Source organism: Saimiri boliviensis, chromosome 11, assembly GCF_048565385.1.
Source record: "Saimiri boliviensis isolate mSaiBol1 chromosome 11, mSaiBol1.pri, whole genome shotgun sequence".
Lineage (NCBI taxonomy): Eukaryota > Metazoa > Chordata > Mammalia > Primates > Cebidae > Saimiri > Saimiri boliviensis.
In genome coordinates, this window is record NC_133459.1 from 1,397,270 (window position 1) to 1,416,255 (window position 18,986).

Here is an 18,986-nt window from a genome sequence, read left to right on the forward strand (position 1 = left end):
TGGCGGGAGCTTTCCCTCCTCCAGCGCTGCCCGGCCCTGTGGCGCGCACGAGCCCTCCCCGGGACCCTGCCTGGCGCGACCGCCACCGAGCGGAGAGGGTTCCTTAAACGCAAACCAGACGCGGCCGACGGAGTGCTCCAGGGCTCTGCACTGGCCCGGGCCGGTCGGCTGCTGGAAAGAGTGGCCGTCGGAGGACACTGAGGTCTTCGGGCCCAGGCGGGTCTGGACGCTGCCGCGGGAGGCTGGGCGCGGGACCGGAGGGAGGGGAGCGTGGGAGACCACAGAGCCTCTGGGGAGCCCCTGGGTAGGGGCAGAGGGGTGTGAGGGCTGTGAGGGACCCGTGGCGGCGAGGACCCCGTGGTGGGGCCAGGGGAACCAGGCTCTGGGGAGGGCCAGAGGCAGAGCCCAGGTTCGTCGCTAAGCTGCTGCTGCTCCAGGGCCCATGGCCGAGAGGCCTGAAAACATGTGGCCCTTCACCCCACGCTGGGTCCTTACCCCAGGAGCAGGCAGAGCTTGTGGAGAGTTCACAATGGGGAAGAGCCCCCAGGGTTTCCGTACCCAGAAAACGCAAGCCCAGCTGCACAGAGGGCCGGGGCTCCCTGGCCGGGGCAGGTCTCCTTTTGGGCTGTCCGCCCAGCGGGACGGGAGGGCCCTGGCGGTGTGGCCGCGGCGCTGACGGAGGCAGGGGAAGCGGCCGCTGATCACAAATGTGTCCCCAGAGGAGTCGGCGTCGTTTCGGCATGGGAAACTCCCTCCTGGGACTGGGACTGTCCTAGTCCAGTGACACTTAACCCGACGGCAGTGAGAGCTGTCTGTGGGCGCCGCCCGGGCTGGGATGAGACGCGGCTCCACCTCTCAGGCAGAAGACAGCGAAAGCCTGCTTTTTGCTGAAATTAGACGTTTCAGCATCAACCTCAGCTCTGAGGTTGCCACAGTGACTGAAGCGGACGTGCCACGCTGGGCGCTGGGTCTGTGCGTCTGTGGGGGTGACTCTCGGAGCGTCTGGGCTTCTGGCTCTCGCAGACGCTCCTGAGACCGAGGAGCTGGGCAAACGGGGCCCCTGAGCCTGCAGGATCTTGGCTGTTTTTTAGTCCCGCTTCTCACGTTATTGTACAAAGTGAGCTTCATATTTAATTCACAAACCATGACTCAGAGCCGGACAGAGGGTGGCGCCGCCCCTGGAAACGCTCCCGTCCCAGCACCGCCAAGCAAGGGGCATTTTAGGCCAGTGCCAGCGCCTCAGCAGCCCCTGAGCGTCCCCCACAGTCGTCTCACTGCGGGGGGCAGCAGTAGACCCTCCTCCCCGCCGCCGGACCTCTTCCCTGGAGCTTGTGCCCCAGGTCTGTGCTCTGGGCCTTGGCCACTTCCAGAAGCAGAGGCGGCCTGGCACACACACTCACAATCACAATCACACACACTCATACACACACTCACATGCACATACACACATTCACAATCACACACATTCACACTCACAATCAGACACACATACAATCACACTCACAATCACACTCACAATCACACTCACAATCACAATCACACACTCATACACACAATCACACTCACATTCACATGCATTCACAATCACAACCACACAATCACTCACACAATCACACACATTCACAATCACACACACCACACTCACCACTCACAATCACACACATTCACAATCACTCATACAATCACACACACACACACTCACCACTAATACACACACACATACACACCCGCTTCTGTTTGGTGGATGGGCGGAGGCAGAGGACATCTTGAGGGCACCAGACCTCCTGTTGGTCCCAGGGGGGCGCTGGGGACGCCCGGAGCCTCCTCTGTTCCTGAAGCCCTTCTCTGGCCACCACAGGGCTCTCGTTCTCCACCCACCTGCCTTGTCCAAGGCCCCCAGTACCCACCCTGTCCCAGGTGGGTTCATGTCTCTCAAGAGCAGGTGATTTTTCTCACAGGGTCTGTGCACTGAGTCACCACAATGTTTTGCTCCAATCGGGAATCCCAGAAGTCACAGGTTCCACCCAAGGAAACGAGACAGGGGGCCTGGCAGGTAGCGGGGTGCTGGTCACTGCAGGGAACCTACCGGCTCCTCCACAGACTGCGGGGCCACGTGAGGGTTGGTGGGAGAAGCCACTGTGTCCTCTGGCTCAGGCAGGAGGGACAGGCCCCCAGGGCACATCAGCGGGGCCTCCTCGCCTCCACAGCTCAGTGAGCAGCCCCCTCCAAGGTGTAGAGAGAACCCCGACCTGGCGTGGGCGATGCTGGTGGCGCCGGGCCCCGGCTTCCTCCCCGGCAGAAGCAGCTGGTTGTGACCCTGCATGTGCTGTGCCTGTGGCCCTGCCAGGCTCAGGATGGCGAAATGTGCCTGCTGCGAAGCCACCATGGTGTTCCCACCCGCCCGTGCTGCTGGGTGCACGTGGGCCCGCTCCTGTTCTCGAGCTCAGAGTCCCCTTAGGACCCAAACCCCGGTCACCAGCCGCCTTCCTCTGGGAGCCCCCCAGCCCCTCCCGCCTCTCTGCCTCTGGGAGTCCGCAGCCTGGTCCACCGGCCGTCTGGGGCTGTGGTGATGGAAGCAGATGGACCGGCTCCAGCTCCACCCACTCTCTGCCGGCCCGGCCCAGGCGAGGGGCAGGGCAGCTGTTGGCCCGCGGGACCCTGGCGGGGGCTCCCTGAACTGACGCCGTGTGGGCTCATTGCTTTCCTGGACCAGCCCTCGGCTCCCCGAGGCCTTCCGCATCCTCCTGGCCCAGCTGCTGAGGAGGCCAGAGCTCACCCTCCAACACCCAGGGTGGGCAGCCCCTACCTGCTGCCTCCCGGCGGCTCCGGTGCGGTGGGCGGTGCTGCCCCCGGGTGCGGGCCGCCTCTGGATCTGCTGCCTGCCTTCTAGAAGGGTTGGGCAGGAGGGAGAGGGAAGGCTCAGAAGGGAGCCCAGGGCTCTGCTCCAACCCCCCGGGAGCAGGTGCCTGGGTGTTGAAGCGGTGAGCGGGTAGGGACTGGCTGAGTGATGTGGGGTGACCTCCCTGCCCCCCACCGTGGGCACCCACCTTGCGGAGGCTGTCCAGGAACAGGAAGGGGTGGTACCCGGACGGGGGCGGCCCCAGGAGGACATCCGTGAACGTGGCGTGGCCCTGCTGCACTCGCTGACGGGCCCCGGGACGACAGGGCGCGCACCCCGTGGCTGCGGAGACAGAACGAAGAAGGGCCCTGTGACGCTCGGGGCGGACACGGACGGAGCCCCCCGTGGCTGCGCTGAGCTGTGGCTGTGGCCAGGCATGAGGCCGATTCACTGGGAGCAGGTCGGGGGGCAGGGCCTGTCCATCCTGGGTGCTCCCTCTGGCTGGAGGGTGGAGGTGGGGGTCCTCGGAGTTCACAGCTCCGTGATGCCCCTGTCCGGTTCTGAGTCCCCCCCAGTGCCTGGGAGGCCAGTGCTTTGCGGTGGGAAGGGTCTCCCATCAGCAGCCCCTGCCAGCCGAGTCACCTGCTTCTCAGGTAGGGCCGCGGTGGGGACCAGGCCGGATTGGCCGGTGTGCAGCGGCACAGCCACATGCCGTCCGTGAGCACAGCATGAGGAGGACGATTGTTCTGCTCCAGTGGGACCTCCAGCCAGGCCTGGCATCAGACCCCTCCCTCCACAGCCTGGAGGGTTGGAATCAGGGGCAGCTACCAGCTGCTCCACAGCCCCCAGAGACCCTAAGTCCTTCAGCATCGGAGGAGGGTGTGGGGGGCTCAGCTTGTGCATTCCTCAGTGGGACCCCTGCAGAACCCTGCCCATCCTGGTTCCTTCAGACCCCCTCGCAGGGTCCCGCGTGTGAGATGTGGTGGCTTCCCTCTGCTCTCCCCATGAGCAGATGGAGCTGCAGCTGCAGGGTCCCCCCGCTGTCTCTCTTACAAGGACGGTCAGTGGCTGAGCCTGAAGGAGAGAAGTTCGGAGCAGCCCTCCACACACAGCAGAGCCACGTTCCCAGGGGCGCTCGGGGCTCTCCGGATACCCCTGCCTGAGGGTACCACCCAGCACTGGGAGGAGGTTCCAGGAGGAGGCCACTGATGTGCTGAGGGCAGGAGGTCGGCGTTGGAGCCGCATGCACGGGGGGAATTCTGAGCAGGAGGCACAGGCTGGAGTGGTGGCTTTAGGGCCACAAATGAGTGTCCTCACTGGGCAATGATGCCATCAAAAAACGGAAGAGGCCCAGTCCCAAGATGGAAGGAGGAACCAGGGCCTGCTGAGGGGTACGCAGGAGGGTCTGTTTGGGCTCGGATTCATTTGAGGCCAGATCCCAGGAGGCAGGACCTTCATGTGGGGCCCTGGGGCCAGACCCTCTCTGGGGCTCTGAGTGAGTGGAGGGGCACTGGAGAGGGCCTTAGGGCTGGAGGCATTAATGTCTCTTCCCCAGAGCCCGACTTCTCCAGGGAGCGACAGGGACACCAGGGAGAGTCAGCCTCAGAATTAATTCCAAATTACAGGTGGGAGAATTATCTCTCTCGGAGGTGTCTTAATGTAATCATTATGGCGCTTTATAGAGAGAAAATCGTCCCTTCTGCAAGGACACTCTTTAACGGACGTCCTCCGCCCAGCAGCTTTTGCTGGCCCGGCGTTCCTGACGCCCAGGGCGACGGCCGGGAACTGGCTGCTGACAGAGTCATTTCCATTTCTTGACGTGCCGATGGTTTCTGCGTGGACTGCACTGGAGCTAACCTGGACCACGTCTTTTATCGACACCCCTGGACAATAAGGACGCCAGCTCCGGCTCTTAACCATGCGACACCCTCACCCTCGGCAAGGTGACTGCTCAAGAGTGGGCCCAGATTGTGAGCCCCCAGGACAGGTGACTCCCACGGTGGCGAGGGCTTCGGTTCTCCACGGAGCAGGGTGGGAGGTTGGAAAATGTGTTGCAGAAGCCCAGCAGGTATTCCTGGTGTGCAAATAAGCAGCCTGGAGGGCGTCTGCAGCTCTGAGGCTTGGGGCTTCCGGATGAGCCGTTTGAAGAGTCTCCTTTGCACGGTGATCATGGTGGCCGGTGCCAGACACCCTCAGGCAGGTCCCACGACATCCTCACTCCCCTCAGAGGAATGGCTCTGTCGTGATTGCCCGGCTGATGAGAATCTGGGCTCAGTTAGGTAAAGGCAGCTTTCCTGGCAGCACAGACGGCCTTCGGCTCAGCAGGAAGAGGACAGAGGACATCAGGGCGTCCGTAAAGCCGGGTTCCTTGAGCTCACGTGGGTGAGACACGTGGGGTCCCCCGGACAGGCAGACAGAAGCTCCCTCTGTGTGGCCCCTGTCTGACAGTGAAGAGGAGGCCCTCTGGGTTGGCCAAGATGCCTTTTGTTGCAGGAGGAACAAGAAATGGTGAAAAGCAGCAGGGGAGCAGTGTCCCCAGCCCTGGCCTGGGAGGAGCCCTCTGCATCCCAGCGCCTCTGGATCTGGGGGCCCACGCCGGGTCGCTTTCTTCTGGATCTCACCTCTCCCTCCCTCAGGCTCTTACTGCCTGGCGGGGGCCTGCAGAGGGCGTTTCTGCTGCCACATGGGGAGGAGACTCCCTGGCCACAAGAGATGGACGTCCACCTCTGCCGTGTACCCGTCGGGGGAATGCCCTGGCCACGAGAAATTTAGGTCCACTTCTGCCGTGCACTCCCAGAGTCGGGGCTGCAGGCTGAGCCGGCGGCCCTGGTGCTGGCTGTGACCGCCTTCTCTGAGGTCGATACCACACCCCCCAGGTGCTCAAGCTGAAAATTGGGGGTTGGCCTCCAGTTGCCCCGGTCCCATATCCTGTACCCCCACAATTTCTGCAGCTGCAATAACAAGGCTGATGTCGACTGCCTTCAAAATATATCTGTGCCTGGGCCCCCAAGGCTCCCCACACCCGGCTCCAGCGTCTCCCACCGAGTCACTGGCACTGCCCTCAGCTGGAGGCTGACTTCTGGGTCCCCCTTGCCCCTCAGTCCACTGTTTACATGGGACCCTCACAGGGAAGCCAGGTCAGTTACCCCCTGCCAAGGGCCGGAGGTGTAGCCGGCCTGGCCCCTGCCTGATGCTGGACCAGAAATGCCACGCAACTCGCCAGCCCCTACAGAAAACGAGGGCTCAGGAGGGCCCAGCCAGAGGCTCTCTGCTGAGCAACACCTGGAATCCACTTGGCTGCCCCCGCTAAGGCCCCTCCGCCCAGGAGCAGCACTCCCGCTGCATGGCTTCTCCACGTTTACCGAAGAGGCAGGTTTCCAAGGCTGTGCCCAGGTTCTGCCTCTGACATCAGGCTGGCCCTGGCCTCAGCCCCACTCCCTCCCTTGGCATCGTCGGCTACAGCTGGCCACTGTCCTCCTGCCCTTGGGTCCCCAGGGGACCTCAGAGGCTGCTGGCCTGGCAGCAGGCTGGCCTCTCCTGTCCACACCCCTCTTTGGGTGGTCACCTCACTTCCCATGGGCATAAGCACCACGTTCAGCCAGATGACCTCCAGCACCTGCCACCTCAGGAGCCGCATGCCCAGACCTGGCGGCCAGCAGACACCTCACACTGTGTCCTGTGCATCCCACGCTCTGCAGCCACCAGAGCTGACCTGAGTCCCTCCTCCAGCTCAACCTCCCCCGGTCACTGATTCCTCCCCTCGCGCCATGGCACCCTTCTGCCCAGCAACTTTCCCCAAACCTCCAGGATCCTCCTGTGGGTACCTTCAAGGCTACAGTCATGGGGTCCAGGCCGCCATCTGGCTCGGAGGACTGCAGTGGGTCTTTAGGCCTCCAGCATCCCTGGTCCTGTCACCCAGGACAGGACTTCCCAGGACAGGACCACCCAGGTCAGGACCACCCAGGACAGGACCTCCAGCACTGCTCGCCTCCAGCACACGGTGGACTCAAGGCAGTAGGTGGACCTTGTCACTCACTGGCTCCAAATGGCCAGAGGCTTTTCCTGCAATGTGAGCACATGCCACAACACAGGCCACGATGCAGGCTGCTACACAGGCCATGACATGGGCCACCACAAAGGCCACCACACAGGCCATGACTTGGGCCACCACAAAGGCCACCACCACACAGGCCATGGTGCAGGCTGCCACACAGGCCATGACATGGGCCACCACAAAGGCCACCACACAGGCCATGACTTGGGCCACCACAAAGGCCACCACCACATAGGCCACAGTGCAGGCTGCTACACAGGCCATGACATGGGCCACTACAAAGGCCATGGTGCAGGCTGCCACACAGGCCATGATGTGGGCCACCACAAAGGCCACCACCACACAGGCCATGGTGCAGACCGCCACATAGGCCATGACGTGGGCCACTACAAAGGCCATCACCACACAGGCCATGATGCAGGCTGCCACATAGGCTGTGACGTGGGTTACCACAAAGGCCACCACTAAAAAGGCCACAGTGCACGCAGCCACACAGGCCATGACATGGGCTACTACAAAGGGCACCACATAGGCCATGACTTGGGCCACCACAAAGGCCACCACTGCACAGGCCACAGCGCAGGCTTCCACACCGGCCATGACTCAGGCCACCACAAAGGCCATGGTGCAGGCTGCCACACAGGCGATAACTCAGGTCACCACACAGGGCATGATGCAGGCTGCCACATAGGCTGTGACGTGGGTTGCCACAAAAGCCACCGCCACAAAGGCCACAGTGCAGGCTGCCACACAGGCCATGACATGGGCTACCACAAAGGCTACCACACAGGCCACAATGCAGGCTGCCACACAGGCAGTGATGTGGGCCACCATATAGGCTGTGGGAAATAAAAGTTCCTCTTCAAAGGTTCCTTTCTTGTTAAAGAATAAATCATAAGTGTGCTAATAACTCTTTGTTAAACACTATCCTATGTGGCTGTTAGAGATGCTCACAGGCACATAGTACATTCTATGTCCTTGTACTTTAACCAAGATATCTGTGGTGGCCACACTCACAGGCGTGTCCCAGCTCACAGCCTCTGCTTCTGCCTTACTTGGACTTCTCCATTGCTTTTACCTGTTTAGAAAAATTTTAAGTTATTACCCAATCAGGTGTTAGTTTAGATTGTGAGGTCTGGCTCCAACATTAGAAATCAGACATGGCAGCAGGAACAACCCCGAATGCATAAGGGATAAATAGGTCTGCTTTTCCTTTGTTTCTTGTACTCTCGTAGCAAGATGGCTAGCCACGGTATCCTTCCTGCAAGAAGTAAAAATTGTTTTGCTGAGAGAGCCTTTGTCTCAGTGCTGATTTTTCTTTGTGGCAATGAGCATCTGTTTCCAACACAGGCCATGACGCAGACCACCATATAGGCTACCACATAGGCCACAGTGAGAGCTGCCACACAGGCCACCACATAGGCCAGGACAAGGGCTGCCACATAGGCCAAAACATGGGGCCCGCAGTGCAGACGACACTGAGCCGTGAGGTAGGCCGTGATGCGGGTGCCCTCCAGTCCTCTCGCCCTTGCCTTTCTCCACTCTGTCCCTCTGGCCCTGGCACTGCTGCCCGTCGGGTGCAGGCTGGCCTTGCCCTTCTGCCCCAGTCCCCACACCTCCTTGGTCCGGCAGGCCCAGCCCGCTGTGTCCCACCTGTCTCCTGCTGCTGCGGCTTCCCCTTCCTGGATCTGTCCCCAGCAGAGCACCCGCCCCTGGCTTATCCCCCGGAGTCCCCAGCTGGCCCCAAGCATATTGCTGACCGTGTGATGGCCGGGTGTCTGGCCAAGCTGACTTGCTGGTCACAGTGTGGCTGCCCCATGTCACCTCCTTCCTGGGCGTTGCCTCACTTGTGCCCCTGGTCTGCAAACTTGCTCCCAGTTGGCCAAGTCACCAAACAGGATAGGCGAAAAGTCTGATGGCATGTGCCCCCCACTCAGAAGGGATGAGGTGCAGAGTTGCCTTCAGACAGCACAGGGCCCATTGTCAGAGGGCAGCCTCTCCCCCAGTCTGAGTGGTGCCCGCCAGCCCAAGTGGGCTACACGCCAAGGCTTAGGGAGACAAATTCTGTGGCGGATGCATCAGCTCATCAAATTCTGGGCTCCACAGGCCCCAAAGGAACCACTCATGCCAAAGAGTCAGGGGCCCAGGCAACGTCTGGGCACCCCTCCCCAGGGCCATGCTCCTTGGCCCCTGGACAGGCTCACCCACTGAGGCAGGGCTCCCAGCAGGAGTGCCCACCCCAGATCTCAGGAGTGCCTTTATGCCAGTTTTAATTACAACAATTACGGCTTTATAAGCAAGATAAAGGTCACTGTGTGACCTCCAGGGGACCTCAGGATCCGGGAGGCTGAGCTGGCCCGGGACGGGATCGGGCAGGTTGACCTCTCCAGAGGGAAATGCCAATTCATTATCTTTTTACAGCGGACTCAATTAGACTCCCTAGTCATCTGTGTAGGGCACGCAGGCGGCAGGTGGGGACGCTGCCGGAGTCATCAAGGCTGCTCGGGACGGGCCAGCACCGAGAACCCCTGTGGCAAGCCCAGGATCTGGCCATTGGGAGGACAGGCTGAAGCGGAAACGTCCGCTTCGTGTAAGTAGATTCAAAAAATAAAACATTATTGGCCCTAAGGGGATGAGAACGGTGTCATTTGGAGGTGACCGGACACAGGGCATTAGTCTTTAAGAGTCCATCAGTCAGTTGGGAACGCAGCTCGTTAGAGACGCAGGGCGGGGCCTGGAGAAGTCAGCGGGGACACGTGGCCAGGACACGAGCTGCACGGGAACCTCTCAGGCTCCCCTGCTGTCCCCAGACCGAGGCCTCCTCCTTACCTCCCTCACGCCCCTCACCGGGGAGCAGGCGAGGCCCTGCTGAAGCAAGCCACCTGAGAGCCACAGGGAGGTGTGGGCCAGGCCATCACCATGCCTGACCTCCCTCAGCAGAGCCAGCCTGCTCCCTGGCACCGTCACCAAGAAAGAACCCGTGCTGGCCTTTCCTCTGCCTTTTTCAATACTTTTTCATAGAGATGGGGCCTCCCTATGCTGTTCAGGCTGGCCTTGAACTCCTGAGTTCAAGCGATCCTCCGGCTTCAGCTTCCCGAAGTGCTGGGATCACGGATGGAGCCCGGCAACAGCTCCCCTGCCTTTCCTGAGGCATAGGGGGGCTGGGAAAGGCCTGGGGGGCAGGGTGTGGGGCGGAGGAGCCCCAAGGCTGTCACTGGTGAGGAGGCCAGGAGGACAGTGCAGGCAGCAGTTCGTCTGGAGAGGGGGTACTGCATGGGCCGGGCTGTGTGAAGGACACATTGGTCCCTGCTGGCATATCAGGGCGAGCGTGAGGACCCCGGCCTGCTCCGGCCTCCTTCCCTGGGGCCCTCATCCTGGTGCTGCACAGATGAAGCCAGGCCACCCCGTGGGAAGGGAAAGGGGAGAGCTGTGCCCACGTGCTGGCTCTAAGAGCCACAGCAGCCACCTGCAGAGCCCAGGGGGCAGGACTGGAGCTGGCCACAGCAAATGCCAAGTCCCTAAATGCAGAATTCGGCCAGAGGGCGCACGGCCATCTCTGTTGGCACAAAGCGAGAGCAATGAAGACTGGGTCAGTTGCTGGGAGGGGTCCACAGGAGCACACGCTCTGAGGGGTTCACGCCAGCTCTTGCTCTGAGGGGTCCACGCCAGCTCACGCTCTGAGGGGTCCACACGAGCTCACGCTCTGAGGGGGTCCACGCCAGCTCATGCTCTGAGGGGTCCACGCCAGCTCACGCTCTGAGGGGTCCACACGAGCTCACGCTCTGAGGGGTCCACACGAGCTCACGCTCTGAGGGGTCCACGCCAGCTCACGCTCTGAGGGGTCCACACGAGCTCACGCTCTGAGGGGTCCACATGAACTCACGTTCTGTGCTCGTGGACGTTCATGTGCGACCACATGCACCGGCGCCCACGCAGATACACCACAGTCCCCATGCTCCCATACCCAGGGTCTGTCTCTGCCCCTGGCATCTCCAACCCATTCTTTCCCCCAGACCAGGGCCAGGCCTGCACACCCGCCACCCGCCACCTGCTGGGGCAGTAGCCACGCACTCTCCCGCTGCTCACGCAGACTCCTGCCTGTGCTCCCTGCAGGAGGCTGAGCATGGGCGGCACTGCTGGGGGGCGCAGAGGATAATTCGAGCACTTGTCTCGCCTCCATCCTCCTTGGAGAGCCTCGGGCCCACCCTATGTGGCCCTGAACAACAAGGCCAGGCTCTGCACTGGGAGGCCCCCTGCCCTGCCAGCCGGACACCCAGGCCGCTCTGAGGACCAGCCCCAGCACCCGCCCCTCGCCCATGGACACAGGCTGCCGGCAGCATCACTGCTGACCACTGACAGAGACGAGGGCGTGCTAGCCAGCAGCACGTGGACCCTGTGTCCCAGGGTCTCCTTGAGGAACGGAAACTGCCCTGAGAGCCCGGGGCCAGACCCCGCTGCACAGCTCTGACCTCAGATGCCCAGGTGCCCACGGCGGCCAAGCTCACGCCAGCAGAACCGCTGCTCACAGGCCCTGCTGGAGAGTCAGAGCGCACACAGCCACGTGCACGTGGCCAGGCACACACACGTTTGCTTTCATCCCTGTGACTCACGACCCGAGCTCACACGTCCCGAGCCCGTGGCTTCTTTCTTGCCTTTCCTTTTCCACATCGATCAAAGATACAATCTGCATCTGTGACGAGACCTCAGACAAGGCTACTCGGGGACCCTTCCCCGAAAGGTCTGGCCTGGAAGCTTCCAAGACACCAGGGCCCCAGCAGTTGGGGAAAGGCCCAGGAATGTTACCAAGTGCTGGGAGGCTGAGGTGGGAGGATCACTTGAGCCCAGGAGTTTGAGGATTGCAGGGACTTACCTGGCCTCGAGATAAATAATATTTTTTATATTTATCTGCCTCTCGGGTTCAAGCGATTTTCCTGCCTCAGCCTCCCAAGTAGCTGGGATTACAGGCACCCGCCACCATGCCCGGCTAATTTTTTTTTAGTAGAGACAGGGTTTTGCCATGTTTGCCAGGCTAGTCTTGAACTCCTGACCTCAGGTCATCCGCCCACCTCAGGCTCCCAAAGTGCTGGGATTACAGGCATGAGCCACCTCGCCCGGCCTGAGATAAATTTTAAAGGAAAAGACAAAAAACCCCTCACCCGTCTTCACCTAAGAGGGATGTTTGTGCACAACCTTCGCCCTCGGGGATTGGGCCCTCAACAGGTCCGAGTACAGGGGCTCCTGCCGGCACGCCTGGTAATCAAGTGACCCTGGGCCTTTCCCTGACTGCCGGGCCCTGGTGTCTTGGAAGCTTCTAGGCCAGGCCTTTCAGAGAAGGGTCCCCATTTGGCCTTGTCTGAAGTCTCGTCATAGAGAACCCTGGGTTACGCGTCTTTGGGAGGAAAGGCTCGGATGCGACACTGTGGTCTGCTCAGCCCACGCTGCTGGGTGGGGCAGGATTTTCACTGTTTGGTACCAGTGGAGTCCACTGTGACGGCTCCGTTAGGGAACCCTCTCCCTTAGGGTGGCGGCCACATCTCCATGGCGAGCTGCCTCCTCCTCCCTCTGCCCTCCGTCCTGCCCCAGCCCAGATCTGCCACTTCTCCAGGCAACCCCGGTTCTTTTCAGAGATGCCGCCTGGGTGCCGAGTCTGCTCCTCCCTGCTGGGGAGCTGCTGCCCACTGGCCCTGGCCGAGCTGATGCACGCACATCCAGGAGCACCCATATTTACACGCACGCATCCATACACGCACGCACACACACCCATACACCCGTATGTGCACACACACAAACACCTGCACAGGCACATACACACATGCATGCACACATATATGCACCCACGCAGGCACACACATATGCATGCACACACACGCACACATGCGCAAGTACACGGATGCATGCACGCACACACGCACCTGCGTAGGCACGCACACACATGTGCACGCACATGGACCCGCACACACCCACACCTGCGTAGACACGCAGACACACACGTGCATGCACATGGATGTACATACGCACACACGCACCTGCATAGGCATGCACACACACGTGCACGCACACGGATGCACACACACACATACACCTATGTAGGCACACACACACGTGCACGCACATGGATGCAAACATGCACACATGCACCTATGTAGGCACATACACACATGTGCACGCACACGGATGCACACACGGACACGCACCTATGTAGGCACGCACACACGTGCACACACATGGATGCACATATGCACACACGCACCTGCGTAGGCACGCACACACACGTACACGCACACGGATGCACACACGCACACATGCACATGTACAGGCACACATACACAGCCATGTGTACGCAGACCTGCCCACAAATGCACAGGTTCACTTTCCTCTCTATGATGCAAACCCCCAGCTCACACTCACTCGAGTGCAAACCCAGGTATTCCTTTCTGTCCCCCCTTTTTTGTGTCTGTACCCCCCGGACGCTGCCTCCATCACCACCTCGGGCCCTGTGCTCGGGGCTTCCCTGCCTCATTGGGCCCAACACCCAGAGCAGAGGCTCTGAGACCCCGGTGCCCACCTCGCTCGGCGGACTAGAAGGCATTAGGCCGAATCGTTCCAGGCGGGAAGTGGGGGAAGAACAGGAAAGAACCGACCTGTGGAGGAGGAGAGACCCTGAAAGCTTAAACTTCGACCCCGAAGAGCAGCTACCGCCAAGGAGGCTGCTTAACCGCGAGGGAGGGGTGCTCCAGTCGCCTGCCGGCCCCCACAAGCCTGCCTGAAGCAGAGCATCAGCCTCGCTCCCAGCCCCGGCCCCCTCGAACATCCCGGCTTAGTTTTAGACAGACATACACCCCAAAGTCTGAGTTCATTTCCATTTTCATCCACTGTTCTGGCATTGGAAGCAACGTGGTATCTTTTTTTACTGTGTTTTCTGGGACAGTCGCTCTATATGATGTGATTCCCAGAAGAAGAATTTATAGCACAAACATTCCTTTAAAAATATGGCTCTTCCATGCTACTCTGCCGTAATTAACCAGAGACAATTAATATTTAAAGCTGTTATCACCCCACCAGGCAATGAAATTCCCTGAAATTCTCTGCTGCACATCCAGACACTTTTACTGGCAAGATTGAATTAGCAGGAGAGGGCACCTTGATTTTTAAAATCATCTTACAACAATGATTGATTCTTCATAGGTCCCATCTGACGAACACTCAAAACCATTTGTCCAACGCATGAAAAAGAGAAACCACTCAGATCCATTGAAAATATTCACTTAAAAAAAAAGAAAGAAAAAGAAAAGAAAAGAAAAGAAAGAAAAGCAACCTGATGTCCTCTCCTGGCTGCGGCTTCTCTATGTTCCCAAATGCAATTCACAGGGGATTGTTTGAGGCGCGGGGGCCCAGCCGGCCTGACAATGTCCACGCGCCATCGGCAGCACCTGCACTCCAACTCAATGGCCCAAATTATGGGGCCCAGGCAGACACCCCACTGACAACAAGGGACACAAAAGGGCTCCGCACTGCAAGCTGTGGGTGGGAATGACAAAAGGTTAAGAGACTAAATATAAAAATCCTTTGAATGTAAAATCAATGTGCTTTGTCACTAAAATCTGGGTGCTGTAATTTAACCAAAATAGGGTTTAGAATATCTGCTAATAGTCTACGTCTTGGAAATTGTCTTTTCTTCTCAACGAAATGCAAATCCTTATTTGAAAGTTAAAAACAACTAAACAACTGAAATATTTCATATCAACAAAATAATAAAATATGTGATGTGCAGTTACGTGTCACTGACATTAGGCCCCCTGAAAGAGAGCAGATTTGCCCTCTTGGTCGATTAATTTGTACAGATCAAAGCCAGGTTTCTGGAAGGCTTCCGGCTGCTGTCGGGTCAGGGAGGAAAGACGCCTGGACCCCAAGTCCATGCCAGTTGTGGGAGGCGTATGAGTGCCCGGAGGCCTTTCCCCGGGGTGCGGACGGCTGGGCTGACTCCAGCCTCCTCCACGGACAGGGGAGCAAGGCCTGTGCTCCTTCCAACCTGGGCGTGGGGGCAGGGCTGGAGGGCTCCTGGGGGACCCCAGTGGCCTTGACCCAGCAGGGAGTGGCTTCCGGGGCCCAGAGACCTCGGGGTGGCTCGGGGTGACAGGGGGCAGCACAGGCATGCTGGGCGTCCACGGCAGGTGCTCACCTGCCCCTAGCTGTCGCCCTGAGCTCCAGAACACGCCGAGGCCTTGGCCGCGGCGTTGAGACGCGAGGCGGCATGGCTCGGCTTTATTTCAGGTCTGACTCAAGTCCGTGCTCTCTCGAAGCCCCTCCTTCCCTCTCTCCTCTCCCCAGGACAGCCTGACCTCTGCGCCCAAAGCCCAAAGGATGTGAAGTCTGGAGGTGGCCAAGCATGTTCCAGTTTTTGTTTGTGGCAGGTGGAGCAGGGCAGGGAGGCAGCGCAACCCACTGGTGGGGCCAGCCCAGCTCTGCACACACGACCTCTGGGCAGAGGCCACAGTGAGGCCTGGCGGGTGTCCTGCCAGCCGAGGTCCAGCTGGGACCGGCGGGGGTGCTGCGTGAGCACAGCTGCCCGGGGTGGCCGGGTCAGAGCCCGTGCCCACACTCCCCACACACAGCCCAGCACAGGGCTTTCGCTGCTAAAGCGGCAGACTTAGAGTTCTGTGGAGATGGGGGTGAGGCTGCAGGCTGGCTCGGGGTCACGGCAGGGCACCCCGCCCGCTTCCTTGTCAGAGATGCGAGTGAGGGTGTGACCTCTGGCTCCCTGGGCTCCTCCTGCAGGGGTGGCTGGAGACTTAGATCCTTGCCTGCCAGCCCTCTCCAGGACTTCCCAGCTGGTGGTGCAGCAGCGGGGGCCCAGCAGGGGTACGCTCACGATGGGCTATTTGGCAGATGGCTGGTTGACTAGCGGCCTCCATGCTCCCCTTCTCTGGTAACGGAGTATTCGCCAACACTTTGTTCTTGTCTCTGTGTGGCCTGGTGTGGCTGTGTGGCCATGTGGCCTGGTGTGGCTATGTGGCCATGTGGCCCGATGTGGCCAGGCCGTGTAACCAAGTTCCGAGCAACAGTAGTGAGTGTTGTACCTCCAGGAAGCTTCTTTAGAAGGGGGGGGCCCTTCTCCTTACCACTTATGCTTCCCCCTTTCTGCTGGCTGGAATAGGGGTGTGACAGCTAGAGCCTGTGCAGCCATCCAGGACCATGAGGTGGTGCAGGAAGATGACAGTGGCAGAAGAGGCAGCAGGAACTGGGGTCCCCAGTGGTTGGGGAGGGAGCTCCCCTCTCCCTCAAGCTCTTATGTGTGCGAGAAGTCACCATGGCTGGGATGAAGCCACTCTAGTGTTGTTTGCTAAAAGCAGTCACATCTCATCCTAAACACACAGCCTGCCGGGAGGAAGCCACACGTGGCAGGGCCTTGAGGATTCGTGGGCCAGGCAGCACTGGGTCTGTGGCGGGGAGCAGCCAGGGGGCTTGGTGAGAGCCGTCCTGCTCTCTGGCTGTGGCCGGGTTTTGTTGCAGGTGGGCCTTCCCAGCGTCCCTCTCCTGCAGTGAGAGGGACACCCAGACCTGGAGCTTCCGCCGTGGACGTGCGTGTCTCAGCCACGGGATCAGAGTACTCGGAAGGAACTTTGATGGACAGGGACCCTGGAGATTTTCTGGCCCACGTTTCTTTCAGGCCTCATGTTGGATTATCTTCCGGCCTGACGTCTCCGACCTGCACGTGAGTGGCCGTCAGGTGGGAGGTCCTGGCTGGTGGCTGGAGGACACGTGGACACTCAAAGGCCCACGGCCAGTGCCAGGCTGGCAGGTTTCTGCAGGTGCCAGCTCCGCAGCCGGGGGCTGGGTTCTCACTGGGCATCCTGCGTCCCATGGCCCCGGCTCTCTCACATGTAAGCACCGAGGCAGAAACTTGAGGCTGGAACCGGCACAGCCGCCCTCGGCCCCAGGACGAGCTGCAGGCAAGACCAGAGGCTTCAGCGGGGCCCACCTCTTGGCAAGGGCCTGGCCAGAGGGAAGGACGCCCGTCCAGGAGCCAAGCAGGCAGCACTGTGACGGGGCCAGGGACCAGTGTGAGCAAGGGACTGTGGTTTGGTTTTTTGAGAATGCAAAGTTCACACTCACGAGGACATGATTCCTGGTGTCTGTTCCCTGGACACGCGGGGCAGTCTCGCATCACCAACCTTTTTTGTCTTCTTTTAGGTGGATGGCTTATAGCAAGCTGGCCCCGGCCCTGCTGGCAGGGGGTGACGTCTTGCTTGGTCCTAGGGCCTCCGTGGGGCGGGGCCTGGGCCTGTCTGGAATCCGCCTGTGCTTCCGGCCCTGAGCAGGGGCTGCTGACTAAGGGAGGGGCTCTGGGAACTGCCTCCAACCTCGGGGTGACTCTGGTGGGCCCAGGTTGACAGAGCTGGGTTCCTGACGCAGTGGGGCTCCCCAGCTTGCGGACGACACCCCCAGGCCTCCCGGCCACGACTCCTCTTTTCCGAAGCCGTGATTGTTTTAGTTTTCCCTGACTTAGAGATGAAAGCTGTCCTGGCTGGAACCGAAACTTCATAATGACTCCGTTTCCTCTGCAGGGGTCTTAGCTGGCGTCCTGAAGTCCCCAGGTCGGAGGGCTGTGGTGGGGGTGGGGCTCCAGGTACTGAGTGGGACCTCTGTCCAGCACCCTGCTGTTCTGGGCTGGGGAAGCCTCATCTCCCCACCCTGTCCCAGGGTGCTGTGACGGTCACGTGTTGGGGGCAGTTGGGAGATGGGAATCGGGAAGAAAAGTTTGCATTGACTGCTGCAGGGAATGAGGGTAACGATTCATGGGTTGTGGTTTGGAAGCGGCAAGCCTGATAAATCTGTCCTAACTGGGTTACGGATTGCACAAAGAAGGGTTGATAAAGACTCAGGAGGCCGGGCGCAGTGGCTCACGCCTGTGATCTCAGCACTTTGGGAGGCCAAGGCGAGCAGATCACAAGGTCAAGAGATCGAGACCAGCCTGGGCAACATGGTGAAACCCCGCCTCTAATAAAAATACAAAAATTAGCTGGGCCTGGTGGTGGGTGCTTGTAATCCCGGTACTTTGGGAGGCCAAGGTGAGCAGATCATGTGAGGTCAGGAGTTCAAGACCAGCCCGGACAACATGGTAAAACCTCGTCTCTACTAAAAATACAAAATTTAGCTGGGGCGTGGTGGCGGGCAACTGTGATCCCAGCTACTCTGGGGGCTGAGGCAGGAGAATCACTCGAACCTGGGAGGCGGAGGTTGCAGTGAGCCGAGATCGTGCCACTGCGCTCCAGCCCAGCAACAGAATGAGACTCCAGCTCAAAAAAAAAGAAAAGACTAAAGAGAGTGGAGGGCACCCTGGTGACGTCCATAGTAGACTCTGAAACAGTGGAGCCCCCTACCAGGGCCCGGCCTTCCCCCTGTGCTTGGCCTGTGCACTTTCCTGCCAGGGATCTGGATCTCACATGACACCCAGCAGCCCAGGACACTCTGCCAAACCTGACGGTGTTCCCAAGGCGTAGGGTCTGACGCTGGGTCCTGGGGGATCCATGTGGGGTTGCTGGACGGCTCAGCTGTCTCGGTAACGGCCCCTCCCGAGGAGGGCTGTGTGGACCGAGCCGTCTCTGGGCGGGGCTGCAGCACGTGGAACGAGACGTTACTCAGCAGCTCCGCCCAGGAGGGACCTGTGGACTCAGAACTACCTGTCCGGGTCCTGCTGGGTCCTTGGTGCAGTCGCCGAGACGGGAGACAGACAAGGCAAGGACCCTGCCCACCGTGCCCGGGGGAAATCTGCCCAACCAGCCCCCTCCCATGAGGAACTTATCCAGTTTTAAGAAGAGGAAAATAAAAGCAGCCGGCGTGGTGGCCACGCCTGTAATCCCAGCACTTCGGGAGGCTGAGGCGGGAGGACTGCTTGAGCTCAGGAGTTTGAGACATCCTGGGCAACATGGTGACACCCTGTCTCTACAAACAAACACAAAATATTAGCCAGGCATGGTGGCTTGTGCCTGTGGTCCCAGCTACTCCGGAGGCTGAGGTGGGAGAATCACTGGTGGAGGCTGCAGTGAGCAGAGATCACGCCACTGCACTCCAGCCTGGGTGACGAAGTAAAAG

General features: G+C 60.0%; 1 protein-coding gene across 3 annotated transcripts in view; it reads right to left on the reverse strand.

Moving 5' to 3' along the window:
- Nucleotides 1-18,986, reverse strand: part of MORN1 (MORN repeat containing 1) — a 66,151-nt gene that overhangs the window by 11,625 nt on the left and 35,540 nt on the right. For all 3 annotated transcript variants that reach the window (XM_039474119.2, XM_039474121.2, XM_039474118.2), the window contains 2 exons: nt 3,048-3,181; nt 2,807-2,886 (listed from right to left, as the gene is read on the reverse strand). In XM_039474119.2, the coding sequence (XP_039330053.1) occupies nt 2,807-2,886; nt 3,048-3,181 (214 nt within the window). The remainder of the gene's footprint in view (nt 1-2,806; nt 2,887-3,047; nt 3,182-18,986) is intronic.